This window comes from Channa argus, chromosome 1 (assembly GCF_033026475.1).
Source record: "Channa argus isolate prfri chromosome 1, Channa argus male v1.0, whole genome shotgun sequence".
NCBI lineage: Eukaryota > Metazoa > Chordata > Actinopteri > Anabantiformes > Channidae > Channa > Channa argus.
Window position 1 is genome coordinate 9,696,333 of NC_090197.1, and position 16,337 is coordinate 9,712,669.

At 41.5% G+C, this 16,337-nt stretch overlaps 1 protein-coding gene across 4 annotated transcripts in view; it reads left to right on the forward strand.

Annotated features, from left to right (window-relative positions):
• The window catches only part of myo1g (myosin IG), a 44,471-nt gene that overhangs the window by 13,976 nt on the left and 14,158 nt on the right, over positions 1–16,337 (forward strand). For 3 of the 4 annotated variants that reach the window (XR_010913555.1, XM_067495484.1, XM_067495517.1), the window contains 9 exons: positions 800–874; positions 1,036–1,168; positions 3,143–3,309; positions 4,096–4,303; positions 4,816–5,039; positions 5,410–5,554; positions 7,455–7,559; positions 8,229–8,342; positions 14,014–14,171. Coding sequence is in view for 3 of the 4 variants with exons in the window: in XM_067495484.1 (XP_067351585.1) it covers positions 800–874; positions 1,036–1,168; positions 3,143–3,309; positions 4,096–4,303; positions 4,816–5,039; positions 5,410–5,554; positions 7,455–7,559; positions 8,229–8,342; positions 14,014–14,171 (1,329 nt within the window). In the remaining variant the exon portion in view is untranslated. Of the gene's footprint in view, positions 1–799; positions 924–1,035; positions 1,169–3,142; positions 3,310–4,095; positions 4,304–4,815; positions 5,040–5,409; positions 5,555–7,454; positions 7,560–8,228; positions 8,343–14,013; positions 14,172–16,337 lie in introns of those variants that run through there. The other variant, XM_067495528.1, reaches the window with a different exon arrangement.

Sequence of the window (16,337 nt, forward strand, 5' to 3'; positions counted from 1 at the left end):
CACAAGCTGAAAAAGAACACTTCTATGTAACAGAACTTTATTTTTCTTTCCTAGCTTAACTGTCTCACAGGCCTGAACCCTGACTTGCGAACCGCTCTATTAAATAATCTAACTAGTTTCCTCTCAGCCATGTACAACTGCTTATCTGTATATGTAATTTACAATCATATGTAACTCACTGACAGTTTTACTGTGGAACAAGTACTTTTACTTGAATCTAAGGCCTTTTAGTAGAGCTGTAAAAAGTATGCTTTCTTTTTTTTTTCGCGGCCGAGTGTTATTGTTGAGTTGTGGGTGAGAGAAGAGAGGGGAAGGTTTATCTGAGGCAAAGCTTACACTGCAGCAGGCTGTTATCCTGGGGCTGGACGGCTTATGTAACCGTGCCTCACAGTGCACCCGTGAGCTCCCACTGATGCTTCACCAAACCCGACTGTGCAGTTTCAACAAAAGGGCCAGACGGATTAGTTTGTAGACAGTTCCCGTTTTTTTTGTCCACCAAAACGTGAGGATCCTGAACAGGTTCCTAATGTGTGAATCGACTAAGCAGAATGAGTGTTTTCATCCTGCATCCTGAGGAGTGTGAATCATTTGGGGAGGGGAGTCTGTTAAGGGGTAATCACCGACACTCACTGACAGACACTTAGTTTTTAAACTTCCTAATCTTTTCAGCATCCGGACTCTTCCCTGACAAACCACTTAACTCCGAGTGCTCTTCAGCGAGGCCTCCCTCCTTCATCTGAACTACTTTGGGCCAATTACTGTGGGTTACTCTCATTTTGTCTCTCCGTGTCTGTCACAGATATTCTGTCGAGGGCTTTTTGGACAAAAACAAGGACCTGCTTTTCCAAGACTTCAAGCGTCTCATGTACAACAGGTGCCAAATAATCTTCAAATCACGATGCTCTTGACAGTTCAGCAACTGGGTTAAGTGTATAAATGAGTTTCCTCCTCACCGTGTGTACATCTCTCTTCTGCTGACCTACTTCATCTCATCCTCTGTTTGTTCTTTGCTCCCCTTTCTTGCCTCTTTCATAGCGCCAACCCAGTCCTGAAGGAGATGTGGCCAGATGGTCAGCTGAGCATCACAGAGGTCACCAAGCGACCTATGACTGCCGCCACCCTCTTTAAGAATTCCATTGTGGCCTTGGTGGATAAACTGGCCTGCAAGGTCAGTTGTCTTATGATTGACTGAAGCTGTGGATGTAATTAGCAATTTTCGGGCAGATTAAAGCCTATTATTACCTTTCCTTTCTTAATCGTGGCCTTATATAGTAAAGAGAAAAAAAGGTGGCCTGCAATGAAGTTTTAGAGTTTTGGAAAATGATGATTTCTATTTCAATGATGATTTTACATTATGCTGTTCACAGTCTATATATTTGTATATCTTGGTTGCTATGTTTAGTCTTAAATTAAAATAAATAGGTTACCTAAATACTTTAAAGCTTAATAGAAAGGCAGGTTGAACAGGTAGAGCATTGGGTCGGGATGCAGAAGGCAGCAGGTTCGAATCCCACCCCATCAGCTCTGGCCCCAGCTAGCCACCAAAGTGCTGCCTAGGTGCCGGCCCCGAGCCCGGATAAAATGGGAGGGTTGCGGCCGGAAGGTTGCGTCTGATGTAAAAACTCATTTCAAATCAACGTGCGGAACACATTCCTCTGTGGTGACCCCTGAAGGGACACGCCCGAAGCCGTTGAAAGGCAGCTTGAACAATTAACGTTCCAGGATTAGAACTTAAATTGGCGACTGAGATGAATTTACGGCTGCTACGCTAAACTAGTTAGCTTTAGCCTGGCTTTAGCTAGTCCCCACACCCCTACCATTATCAGGAGGATGCTCTGCACCAGTATAGGCTGATCTGGTGCATGTAAAGCCTGTATGAGTCACAAGCTATTTTGAGGCTGTCAATGTTACTTTTTTTGGAGGACGATTCGTCACCGTGCAAGTGCTACGTAGAGCGGAGAAGCATGCGACTGTCCAGCAGGAACATGTATACATAGCTGTGTGCTCTTTTCAGTGTCAGAGAGCAACAGTTTTTGCAGGTTGCTTATCCTCTTCCTGTCTGACCGTGAGTGGAGTTGGGAGGGTGGTGGTGATGAGCAGGAGAAGGAGGAGGACTTGATGGTGGACCACGAAATGTGCTGCTCACCTCACCTGGCCTCATCTCGCCGACTGAAGTCTGACATTTCCTGCTGTTATTTCGGGATGGCCCGCTGTCAGGCTGTTGTAGCATCTCATCACAGTGTGGCTGAGGCGAAATGAAAGGAAACTCCCCTGGCTTCTGTTTCTTTTTCCTTCAGGTCACGTTGAAAGAGCAGATGCTTTTTTTCAAATGCCGTCCAAGAGCACCTGTGACCAGTGTACCCGCCTCATTTGCTCCCAAACTCCCATTAACCGAACCTCTGCTGAGCTGAGTTAGAACTGAAGGCACACATGCACATGCATCATTGATATGATGGACAGCATTGTCAGGGAGTCCTTAGAAAGTGCTCACTTTGTTCCACCTTGTTCATCTTTCATGGACAGAGAGTGTGAAACCGTGGAAACACAGTGGTCTCTGTTCTTTGAAAGGATATCATGTCCCTCAGAGATCCCTGTCAAAGGCGCCGAGCCATATCTCCACGCTGGACGTGTTACTATCTTTCAAGTTGTAATAAGCAGTTCAACGTGCTGCTGATAAGCAGATGTGTTATAAGGCCTAGCAGCTCACTTTCGGCACCGGGGGGGGGGAAATCTTCTGTCGATTCTGATTAAGGTGACTGAACTCAGTTTGTCAGTTTTGCAGGTTGGCTGTGGCTTATTGACAGTTTACAAGCTGAGTTTAGTTTATTTGACCGCACAGTGACGAAAACAATAATATCACCACAAGGACATCACAAATATATGCAAAAGTTTGCACAGGCGATAAAACAAAAGTGTTATGAAAAAAATATTGCATCAACCATACAAACACAGAATCTGTACACAAATGTACAAGGACATGTTACAATGTCACTGCAATAAAAACTTTCACTGGTTTCAAAAAGTTAAATGACTGATCCCTGTTGGGAATTACATGAGAATAGGTGTGTGAGGAGCGGGCAGGTGCTTGATGGAAAAGTTGACCCCTCAGTCTAATTTGCTGCTCTTGTGTTCTGTCTCCCAGGAGCCGTACTATGTGCGATGCATAAAGCCGAATGAGATGAAGTCGCCCGTGTTGTTCGATGACGCTCGCTGCGAGCACCAGGTGGCCTACCTCGGCCTGCTGGAGAATGTGATGGTGCGCAGGGCAGGTTTTGCCTACAGGCAGCACTACCCTCGCTTCCTGCAGCGGTAAGAGGACATAAAGGCTTCCTCTGTGTTTCAGCTCTCTCTTCAGCAAACTGCAGCTCATGGGATGTTATACGAGTGCAAACATAGCCACTCGGATGGTAACTTACTCAATGCTTATGGAGGAAAGATTATTGAGCTTTTGCAGTACCTGCTGGAGGTGAAGTTAACAAGTTAACAGTGGAGAACAATCTTACCAGGGTTTTTGTTTTTTTCTTCTTCCGGCTTATTCTGTGAGTTCAGCGTCGCCACAGCGGGAGCACATTTTCTTTAACTAATAAAGAAAAGTATCTATTTTGGAGAACTAACAACAAAATAGATCCTTTTCTATCGTTGGTAAAGAAAACGTGCTTCATAGACTGAAACGCACAGCTTTTCTCTTATGTTTGTGTGACTTTTACACCGTCTTTATGCACAGCTGAACAAAGTCTGTATTCAAAACAGCAGGCCATCCTACACTTTTCTCAGCCAGACCCTAAAAGGACATCGCACAACTGGTTGAGCTGTACTTCTAATAACCAGTAAATAATTTTTTCTAAAATTGGGAGCAGTGCCTTTAAATAAAATCACTGACTACACAACTTCGATGGCATTTTACAACTTGGTATTAAAAATGTAACAGGTGTTTTTGACTTATAGTTTAATCATGTACGATGGCGTCCATGTTTACCTCCACAGATGTCATCATGACACTAGGTAGAGAGTGAAGAAAGGGGTATTTTGATGTTTAATTGATGCTTTAATTAGATTAATTCTGATTTCTCCTTTGTACTCCTGAATGCTCTGCAGATATAAGATGACGTGTGAGTACACCTGGCCAAACCACCTGATGGCCTCGGATAGAGAGGCTGTGGAGGCCATCATCACTCAGCACGGCTTCCAGGATGACGTGGCGTACGGACAAACAAAGCTGTTTGTCCGAACACCGCGGACGCTTTTCACTCTGGAACAGGAGAGATCTGCCCTCATCCCCATCCTGGTGCTTTTTCTGCAGAAGGTCAGCCGTGTCAGTGTAACTGTCAGTGTTGTCATCTCTTCTCGTATTCATATGAATTTTGAATGTCAGTCCTGCACACAAAGACCTGAGTTAATGTCACGGGCGAATCGGCTCATGCGATTACAGTTAATCACCCACTGCGTTATCTTCTCCACTTTCAAACTCGTGGGTTTCAGAGTTGAGACTGCAGTTTGCCTCAGCCTCATGAATATGTGGCTCCTGGTTATATTTGACTGAAATTCATCTGCCAGCTTGAATCCTAATTTCCTGTAACAATAATTGGGATAATTAATGAGATCCTGAGCACACTCATATTAAAGTCAATTACTTCACTCCCTCAAAGAAATACCCACATCCTTTCACTTTTCTCTGACCTACTTTGATGAGTCTGCACAGAAGTCTGGTGTGTAACTGGAGCACAAGCTTGTCTGTGGCTCAGCAGGACTCAGAGAGGAAATCTTTCTTCTCCCTCGTTTTTGTGTCTTTAACCTCTGTTTTTATGAAACCCACAGGTATGGCGTGGGGCTTTAGCTCGCATGAGATGCCGGCGGATGAGGGCCATCTACGTCATCATGGGCCACTATAAGCGCTATAAGGTCAAAGCCCATTTCTGGGAAGTGGAGCGCAGGTTCGCCAATGTGCGAACTATGGCAGACTACGGAAAGAGTGTGGAGTGGCCGACCCCTCCTGCAGCTTTGTCCCAGTTCCACAACAATACTGTCCTGCTGCATCGCAGGTCTGAGCTCTTAAAATTAAACCTGTGCACCATAAAAAAATTCTCAGAATGTTGTAAAAACCTTGAAAATAAGTTTTGAACGAGTGAATATAAATGACCTAAGCTAAGCTAAACATCTCCTGGTTGTGGCTTCCAAAACTTCAAACTATTATTTAAAACAGATTCTCAGGTCCTGCAGATTTACTTGAATGAGACAGGATGAAGATGTTTGAGTATGAGTTAGTGGGATTTGGATCCACAACAATATGTTTGGCACTGCAGGAAGAAAAAGCCTATTTTTATTCCTGACAGACTTTAACTTGAAGCTGTGCCTTCGATGTGTTACTCCACCCACGTGACATGCTGTCTTGTTCTCACCCCTTGTTGTCAGGTGGTGGGCGAGGCAGATCGTGAAGAACATCCCTCCATCTGACATGCTGGAGGTCCGGGCCAAAGTGGCAGCACTGACTGCTCTGAGCGGAGAGAGGAAAGACTGGGGAATCAGCAGAGCCTGGGAGAGGGACTATCTGGCCAATGTGAGAATCACACATGAACGCAACAGAAACAAGAGGAAGCTGTGTATCTCTGTATACCCAAGTTATAGCGACATGTATTTTACCATTTTTATTGATTTAAGCTACACTATAGAACCTTGGGAGCTCAAACTAGCCGTAGTGAAACCATCATTCTCCTGCCTTTTTCTCTACATAGTCACTGAAACCTTGTTATGAAATCATAATTTAAAATACTGTGATAAAACTTATCACTACTGCAGAATTTGTTGGAATTCCCTGGGTGCCTCATACACCCATAATTTCCTGAAGCCATAGTTAATGGACCCAAACCTAAATTATTCAGTGTTTATTCACGAAGAAGGACTAAGAAAACCAGCACATAATCCTGTTTGAGAAACTGGACCCAGTCATTTTTTGTCATTTTCGCTCAGAAAATGTCAATTGATTGATTATCAGAGTTGTTGGAGATTCATTTAGTTTCGATAATTAATTTAATTTATTTACCCTGGACGACGCTTATTGGTACATCAATAAAAGTGTCGCAGACCAGATCTTAGACTATGAGAAAAACTGCAAAACCCTTAAAACAAACAAAAAACAAAACAACAACAACTAAATAATAACCTCACTTATTTTGTAAAAATTTAGTTTCTTTGAAAATGCTTGATAAAAATCTACAATATTAATTCTTTGTGTTAAGTAAATCAACAGCAGTTTTAGGTTTTTCTCCTCAGTATTGTCTTTATTGTCTTTGACTGGCTGCATTCTCTAGTGAGTCGACCTCACTGACTGTAAACTCGTTTGCGTGACACTTTGTAATATGAAAATAACGAGGGGAAATTCTTTGGATTTATTTCATCCTGCTGGCTGAGAAGTTCACTTTTTTCACAATCATTTGTGGATTGATGCATGTGACGGGCCTCGCCATGAACAGCATGACTGAGGGAGGACGGTGCTGGAGAACACAGAGTCTCACATTCAGCTTGTGTACCAGTTGTAGGTTGTTTGGTGGACGGGAATCTTAAAAGATGCCTCGAGGCAGCGTGAGCATGACTGCCGCAGCGTCCTGAGACACTTCCCTTGTTAGTTTGTTGAAGGCCTCTAGGGCTCCAGCTTTATGTGTCAGTTGTTAATTCCACAAAGACTTATAGATAAGTGCATGTAATGCAGCATGCAGTCAGGCTGAATGATGACTTGTACGTGACAGAAATTGTGCCGAGAGGACGGGAGGAATGGGGACCAATAAATGGGTCTCTATGGTAACACAGACCATTTGCTTTATTTTGAATAATTACCAGAATTTTTCAGTTTATATTAGTTTTTTTTTTTTTTATCCTTCTGAAATGTTTTTATAGCTGCAAGCTAAAGGATACATTTAGAATAGAAGAAATTAAATGTTGGGTGATTTTCCAAATAAAATTCTCAGAAGCAAAGCTTCTGACGTTGTTCCCTCGTTAAATCTCTACGTTAAGCAAACGGAACAAACTTGAGCGTTTGTCCGCAGAAAATGTGAAACAAATCTGGACACTTAAATTCCGGCGTGAATTTGAATTTACTTTCTGCTATAAAGTATATTTATTAACATTCTGTAGCTGGTATGAGAAATGGGCACAAAGACATCATTATGACGGCTCCGCTCTATAACAGCGAGACTGTGACGTGGTTTTAGGTTTCTTTCTTAGCAGCCCCTCACCAGATTTCTCATCAGCCACTTTTCACGACATGTGCGACACTGTCTGGTAACAGCAGCCCGACGCCCCTGAGCTTTGATCTGGCTCAATAAACGGTTTGAAAGAGACTGACAGAGGTCACCCAGAGTTACCAATAATGACAAGATACATTATTAACAAGCACAACAATAATAATGAACTAATGAGATGTTTTTTTTTGTTGTTGTTGTTTTTTTTTCTCATTTCTGCAGGTGCGAGACTGTCCTCAGACCAGCTCTAGCTTCATCCGTGTTTCCAAGGAGCTGAGGAACAAAGACGAGTACAGTCAGGTCCTTTTCTCTGGCTTTTGCAGGAAGGTACATTCTGTTTTACAGCCACAAGGAGTTTCTTTCTTTTGTTGCCTGGTTTTAGCTGTGGGAGGTTTGTCTTTCGCACCATGGCTGTGCTTCCCTTTGCACCCGCTCACACTTTTCACCCATTCATACCAGCTCGTCTTTCAGTATGTCATGTTCCTACAGTGAATACAACCCCCTCAGAAAGGAGACATGATCAGAGGATTAATCGTGAAAGGAGCTGAACTAGAAAATGTCTTAAGTTTAAGCTTTAAGACTTGTTTTTGTTTTTTAGTGGACTAGAGGGAGCCAGCGAAAGCCCTGCGTACTATTTCACCTCATGATGAACTTGCACTTATCATCTCCCTGGGGAAAATAATGGCTGTGTTTCCCTCATCAGAGACAATACATTCTGGTGAAGCTTTACCTTTGAAGATATGTGCACTTAAAGTGAAACACAACCACCGTCAGCACTGACAGACACACTGCAGCATTCGTTTCGTTCTTGTCTTGTGTTGTGTTGTTGCCCAGTTGCAGCTCCACAAGGAAAAGATGTTTTTTTTTGTTTTTTTTTATAAAAAGGTGCTAAAAGGTTCAACAGAGGTTCTTAACCGAACATAGAAAATGAACAAATGTGAAGGCTTATCCTTGTCTCTCTCTCTCTCTCTCTCATTCCCTCCTCTGCACTCTCAGGTGAATAGGTTCAACAAAAGCACAGACCGCGGCCTCCTCGTCACAGACAAGTACATCTACAAATTAGAGCCAAAGAAGCAGTACAAGGTCCTGAAGAGGCTTCCTTTAGATGCCGTAAGTAGTCACTTCTTAGCATTTAATGAATGCTCTAACAGTGAGGTAACGCGAAGCTCCCTTGCTGTTACGCTTGCATGGACTGTCCAGTGAACATAGTCATTTTCTAACCACTAACCACTTCATTTACTTTCAAGCATTATTATCTTTTCAATATTATCCACAAAAATTCCAATAACAGACCAAACCCAACAAATAACGCCTTATTGTTGCCAGTCAAGAGCAGCAAGAGGACTCGCGGTGACAAGTCACTGCACGTGCTGTGCTGGATTTTATAGTTAGATGTAAAAGCCTCAGTGCTTTTCAAGAAATGCACATGTATACTTCATGGTTCATAGTCTTGGTTGTAGAAAACTTAGGGTGACTCATCGTGACCCAGGTTGGCTCCCTACTATCTCGTAGCGGAGCAAGAGCTCACATCTACAAGTAAGACAAACTGAAAAAATGCGTTCGCCGGGGAGTTAACACCAGCTAAAGCTGTCTGCTGATATCAGGCTGATGTGTCTCCAACACTAACATTGCAGATGAAATTGTGAGACCTCTGGTTTCTGTCTTGCCTTAGTTGAAGCTTCTGCTGCCCACAGTCTAGCATGACAGCATCTGTTTAACTAATGTACTGATGGCACACATCGCCCTGTAAATGCAGTATACCTAAGTAACATTTTGCATTTGCAAATCAAAATAAATCCTTTGTTTCATCACTGGGAATTGTGTCTACAAATAAGAAAAACAGGAAATCTGCTTTTCAGTTCCTAGGACACGTTCTGAGAAGGGCTTTGTGCAACACTACTGTGGTAGCACTTCACTTTATAGCTTGTTAATAACAGTAATACAAATGAGCAGGTAGTTAGTAAGTAATATTAGTGCAATAAAACCAGTCAGTAATTAATATCAAGGCAGTTATTATTTTGATATAAGCAATAGATTTATGTAACAGGAGGTCAAAGACACGTAGGCTGTAATATAGAAACCAGCAACATATTAATCCCGTTATATTGTTATTTCCAAAATTACACCCCACTATTACCCTATTATTACCAAGCTAGTCACGTGCTACAGTACAATTGTTTTTATCATATCTAAATGAATCATCAAGAACTGAATAGAATCAAAATGTAATGAATCCATTTGAATGGATTTTGGTAATTTAAGCTAATAAAAATCATCTATTTAGATATTTAGCTCTGTAGCACCTATGAAAATGGCCTTGAAGAATATTTCGGTTTAAGCACTGTGTTGGTTGAAACACAGGTAATTTATACGTCACTGTCATTTCAAGGGGACAAAGAGACTCTGAGAAGGAAATGGACCCTAAGAAAAGTTTAAGATGAGAAGAGTTTGAGTGACAGTTTTAACTGTGACAGTAATTAGATGTTGCACAGGTTTAGGTCACTTCTCTACTGTATTTAAAAGGTAATTTCACTGACGCTTTCAGTGAAGGCCAGTAGCATGTAAACGCTCTGCACTTATATATCGCTTTTCTAGCACTTTACACTGCTTCTCATTCACCCACTCGCAATCACAATCACACACACACACACCTACACACCAATGGGGGGACCAACTAAGTTGGGGTTCAGTGCCTTGCTCAAGGACAATTTGACATGCGACTGAAGGATTGTTGGACGACCGCTCCAAACGTACATAACATATAATGAGTCAGCACAGCTGGTTGTCCAGGCTTTAGAAGGAGATGGAGAGAGACAGAGAGAGAGAGAGCTCAAAACATGCCAGAGGGTTAAAAACCGTCATTATGCAGCAGTGGAGCAGCTAAAGATAGCTGACGCCATTAGGCTCTGCTGCTCAGACTGAGGGACATGAGTCTTATCCAGGTCAGAAACACAGAGGAGGCCACTGAAGAAGCAGTGCAGCTCTGTCCTAACACTGAGGCATCGCACTGTCGTTCAGGGGCTTTAGGTTTGACCTTCCAACGTCCAACAGGTCACAGGCTGCTGTCAAAAACTGATGGAACAATGAGACAAAACAACCACTTTATGTCTAATTATAATGCATCTTAACGGTTTTTGATACAATTGTTTGGTCTTATTTGTGCTGATAAACTGCTGGTTCTTTTTTACAAAACATTTGGGCAAAAAACTGCTGCTGCACTGGTAAAACATTTAGCAATTGAAAATCAAGTCAAAACCATTTTGATAATTGTTTGCAAGTTCTCCCAGTTTCTTTGTTGGAATAGTTCTAGAGCGTGTTGTATAGTTGCTTTTCAGAAACATCGCTAGAATTCTATAACATGTTCAGCTAATGGTGAGTAGAAACTAAAGGTTACAGTGCTGAGGACACTGGTAGTAATCTTCATCTTAAATTAATATACTTTTTGATTCTGGGTTTAATTCCGCAACTACGATGCTGTGTTTTTTCCTCAACTGCAACAGTGAATCATCCTGCATTGCTCAGTGCTCCGATTCTTATTGTCACTGGCTCCTTCTCTGTATTAGCAGCCGCCGAGGCTTATGGGTATTGTCATGTTTAGCGTCACGCACCTGCCAAATTGATAATAACTGAAAATCCGACAGAAAGATATTCTTAGAAAGATGCACTTATATAACTGGAGGCGACGCAAAAATCTACAGCATCAAACATTATCTGTGAGAGGCTCATTGTTAAGTTATAATTGTAATATCATCCTTATTATTATTTTGCAAAATGAGCATCATAAAGATGCCACCTTGTACTGTCAGAACTTGTAACAGGATGTTTCCCTGCATTCTAAAGCTTAGATAAAGTCATTTATTGAAAAAGTCTGAAATTATATTTTTGTACTCATCATCATCAGTTGCAGCTTCGTGCCTTATGTTGATTGGATCCTACGGCCAACACCGACAATAAAAAACAAATTTGCTTTACATTTTTATTACAAAAGGATGCTTTAATTTCAATAATGAACCACACATAAAACAGAGGACTGAGCACTGCATTGTTCCCTACACGGAAGGACAGGTTGTACCAGAATCTGGTCTGGATGTTGCTGGGATGTCATCCCACATCCCTTGTGGATTAACCTGCCTGTGCTGGGGTCCATAAGAGGCTTAGTTCAGTCTGTCTCCCATTCCCTTTCTGTCTTTCTAAAATGTGTGACGCAACACACTTCCTCTCTTCATCTGTATCTCTGCTGCACACACTGGTCTCCAGTTTTTATCTGTCTTCTCTAGTTTCTCCTTTCCTCTTTAACCGTGTTGCCTTTTCTCTCGCTTTCCTTCGGCCTCAGTAAATCTGTATGTTATTCCAACTGGGTCACACCTCATGACTTTCACTTCATTGCACCTCCTCACGTGCTCTGTGGCACAATTTCTCTCATACATACGCTGAGCAGAAATAATCCTCTGGCTTCGTTTAGGGCGTGATATACTGTGCTGTATTGTATGGGATTCACAGGTATTATACATTAGTGTGATGATCCCTGACACTTTTTTACAAATGAATTTCCACAGCTCCCATATGTGTTGCTTAAAACTCAGGTGTTGGGCTTTCTCTGTAAGAAAGTTGTTAAAATGGTAACAACTGGATCACAAGAGCAGTGAAAACACACGGAAATCTTGAAATACCATTTCAATCTTGAAAGGAAACCTTTCCAGGCAAAGTTTGATTGACATCTACAGTCTCTAAAAATGTCTGGGGGAAAAAAAAAAGACACCACACAAAAACAGCAAGAGCTTCATGGTTTTCAGCTTTGAGAAGCCACAATATTAAACACGGATTGGCAGTTGTTGTAACGTTGTCATTGTTTCCTGGAAAAAACTGTTGATGCACAGTGAGGGATTATTATGGAAGCACCAGGAGGCTTTTTCAACACATTTAGGAAGCATCCATACACGACGTTTGCATACATGCACGATCTCTCACTGAGAAAAATGTACATTTCGACTTTTAGTAAGTATTTTATGTACCCAAGAACGCGTTAGTCACTGCTCTGCATCATGAATTCACAAATAAATCACTTAATTGCTAAAAGGAAACAGTTGTTCTTCTGTAAACGACACCATGAGAAGTGTTTTTGCTATAGCACCTTCACTGGAAACACATGAAAGTTTGAAAGTGTTCACAGCTCTGCAGCCTTTGATTATGATCGAGCGTCATACCATCTTTATATGTCTTCAGTTTATGGTTTTATTTTAGATCCCACATTTTGAATGTAAACATAGCTGATCACAGAGCACAGCTGCTGTCATTATCCTGTACTGCAGCACCAGCTTGGTTCTTCCTATCTTTCCTTTTGTTGGCTACTCTGTGCTCTCTCTCTGTCTCTGTCCATCCATCCATCCATCTCTCTCTCTCTCTCTCTCTCTCTCTCTCTCTCTCTCTCTCTCATTTGAACACAACTACTATGATGGGTGGGTTGGCCATTAACAGTTTGTCAGGCTGTATCTAGAAGTCCCACAGGATCTTAGCTCTGTCATTCTCTACCACCTTTTTGACTTTTGACGTCACAGATGTTTCGGTACACTATGCTATAAGCTAAAATAAGTTCACAATTTGCTGTAACATTAATGAATTAATGAATTTTGCCCTTCAGCTGAAGACACGAGCTGGCCTGAGAGAAACACTCCTCCTCATGCTGTTAGGCCGGGGAAATGCTTTGAACTATACGTTTGGATAATGGTGACCCGCGTAACCTGCATTGCTTTAAAATACACAGTAGGGTGCATGTCATCAGAAACGTTACACGAAATCCAATTCCCCGCATAACTTACCTCAGCAGCATGCTTGTATCCAGGTACAAAGGAAGAGGAATGCCTCTTAAATCACCACGACAACAACTTAGCTGTTTTCTCTCTCCCAATCTCAGCAGAGAAGCGTCACAACTGTACAGTGGTTGTACTGTGACAAAATAATCTCAGTTGATACACAAAGTGACTTTTTCAGATAAGACAGAACCGAAGGTGATTGTGTGAAAGGATAAGCTAAGTGTCGGTAAATGAAATAAAACAACTCATTTTGATTTCTATAGTCCTAAATATGCACGTATGTATTTCTGTATCAATTTGTGAGAGTCCAAGGTCAAATGTAATAAACAATTAGATGTGGACATTATGCATCAGACAAAGTGGCAGGAACATATTTACAGTCTTACAAAGTGAAATATAAAATATATAAGATCAGACAACACAGCCAGCGCTAAAACTACCAAACGTAATGAACCACACATTATAAATTTAACGGGGCACTTTCTCGCATCAAAATATCAAAACTTAATGAACCTTTTTCCAGCTCTGAGCTTAGCTTAAGTTCTCTGCCAAGACCTATCATTGACATGCAAGGCATTCTAGGAAAAGCGAATACCACAACCTCGCTAGTCCAGACCAGTCAGCTACCAAAGCATCCTTGATAAAACAGGCAGAGTGGGAACACTCCCGCTTACTTGATCTGTACTTGGCTAGATGCTAACAGTGAACAGTACTTTCACCCTGACTAGTGATGTTTCACTGGAACATAAAAACTGAGAAGAACTGATTAGACCCAAGTGCACAACCTTTTTAATAATCAGAAAACACAACATATGCAAGCAAGTACGTAACCATTGACGCTGATTGTCTGTTCGAGCTCTAACCCTCCGTTCAGATATAGGGGAGCAGCGTCTTCATCCACAGTGTTACACACTCAGACATTATGAACATAAAGAGTTGTTTGATTTTTGTTGCTCTTGTTCTCGTTACAGTTAACAGGAATAAGTGTGACCAGCGGGGTCGACCAGATGGTGGTGCTGCACATGTCCTCTAAGGACGACGTCCTGCTGTGTCTGCAGAGAGGGGAGCTGTGCCCCAACCAGGACCGAGCGGGCGAGCTGGTGGGCTCGTTGGTGGACCACTTCACACGGTCAGTTCCACAAATGCATTTGTTGTTGTTTCAGAGAGAAGCTGGTCTCTGTGATGTGTCTTAGAGATGCTACCAAGGCTAAAGCTACATACTGTTCATCAGCGTGATCTGAACCAGACAGTTCCTCCTCCTCCTGTCCATATCTACAGTATGTGAACAAGACACCGAAACTCTAGCAGTTGTGCAGTTTATGACAGCTGTGCCAATGTTGCAATGAGTAATGCAGTCACAGATATGGAAGTTTTTATCATTTCATGGTGTCAGAAGTCATATAATGTTGGACACAGTTGTCAGTTGGGTCAAATCCTGGATCTCCCAGAATATATTTCAGGTAAGTGAGGACGAATCTGAGTTTTTGTTAGAGTGCAACACTGCAGCAGCTAATTTTACTTGAAATAAATCAGCTGACAAACATGACAAAAACCTTTGTTACTGGTCAAAGACCTTGGCCAAAATGAAGTCTATTAATGCAGCAAATAATTACGCAAATCATATTCTTGGCATTTATCACTTTCATAGTTGTCGGTGTCTGTGCCCCACTCTGAGTAAGCGCCGTGAAATGAATCAGTCGAACTGACATTTATCACATTTATCACTCAGAACCTGAGTTGTCATTGCTGTTTATAAATCTGATTCACATCCACCCACATTTGTCTCTGCCAGACTGGATTCGAAAGGCACAACCCGCAAGTTTCCACATACAGCAGACTGTTTTGGTTGTGAAGGTGTGTGTTTGTGTGTGTGTGTGTGAATGTGTGTGTGTTTAGAAGGGTGGGCGTGTTGTCATAAGTACTGTATGCTGAGACAGTACCCAGTCTGCAGTGACTGGCCGACGTAATCCTCCAAATCCTGTCAGAACTACAGTGAGTGATGACAAAACTCAAGACCGGTGGAACGTCAGACTGATTAAAGTCCACGGACTCAAGCTATTTTTATTTTTTTGTTTATGTGGAATCTCTGTGATGTCATGATCTGTTTCTCATGAGTGCATATACCAAATGGTACCACACAGGCACAATTATAAATACCTGCATAAACACGATCATAATCATACATTTTCACACTGGCATTATAATGCATGTTCTATACACACTTACTGGCCGTTAGGTAATACACTACCATGAATTAAACTTTTACAAGGTTATAATTTCTCTTTTGAAGTTGAAACTGTTGAGGATGACAATGTGTTTGTAATTGACGTCGTAGTGGGCAATGTAGTTATCCTGAAGTGCATCATAAGAAGAGGTGGTTCTAATGTTTCGCTTCCCTGTGTAAAATTAATGAAGAGGAATCCTAATTTTAGCAAATGAATATAACTGAAAAGATTATTCAGAATAATTATTATCAGATCATTAATCAGATGGTTGTTCTAGAAAATTACTCTGCAGCTCTTTTGGTACATTACTAAAGATTTGATGCTTCCAGCTGATTAAGTGTTTGGACTTGTTATTTGTAATAGTGGTAGGAATAATTTAGACTTCATAACTTTGGCCTCTGGATAACTTTTACTCGTTTCTGACATTATATTGACAAAATGTCTAATAGGGTTATTGAGAAAATAAAGAATATAGGCAGATTATAAAAATGATTTGTAGTTCCTGCCTTAGTGGTAATAAAGGCTCAGTGACCAGCTTATTAGGTACATAAGCTAAAATTAATTATTTTATTTTAGTAGTCATGCAATTATTTTGATATTCATAAAAAGCAAGGTTTTGTGTTTTGAAGCAGTGTTAAGGTAATTTTGGAGGCTATATAGTGTAAATTGTGTAGCTTCTCAGTTGTATTGTGTCACACGAAGAGGTATTTCTAATACACTGTCCTGCTAATTTTTAAGTGATACTGATCGACTTGTTTAAAAATGAAATCCAGCTATAATGGACTTAAAAGATTTCAAAAAAGAACCAAAATGTTTTATGCGTTGAGATGATTTCTGGTGTAGAAATGTGAAGTCATGTCAGTTACATGCGTAGTTTAGCTCAGGAGCTGCTCCAGGGTGTGTGTTCCCACTTTTATGGGTCATTCTCTGTATGTTCAGCTTGCTGATCCCACATCCCCAGTGAGGCTTTTGTGGGTTTTACGAACCCTAGACATTTGGTCTGGGTTTGGGGAGGGTTTTCTTGCAGCAGCTGTGTGGCTCTGGTTTGGGGTGCAGCGGGCGTCACAGAG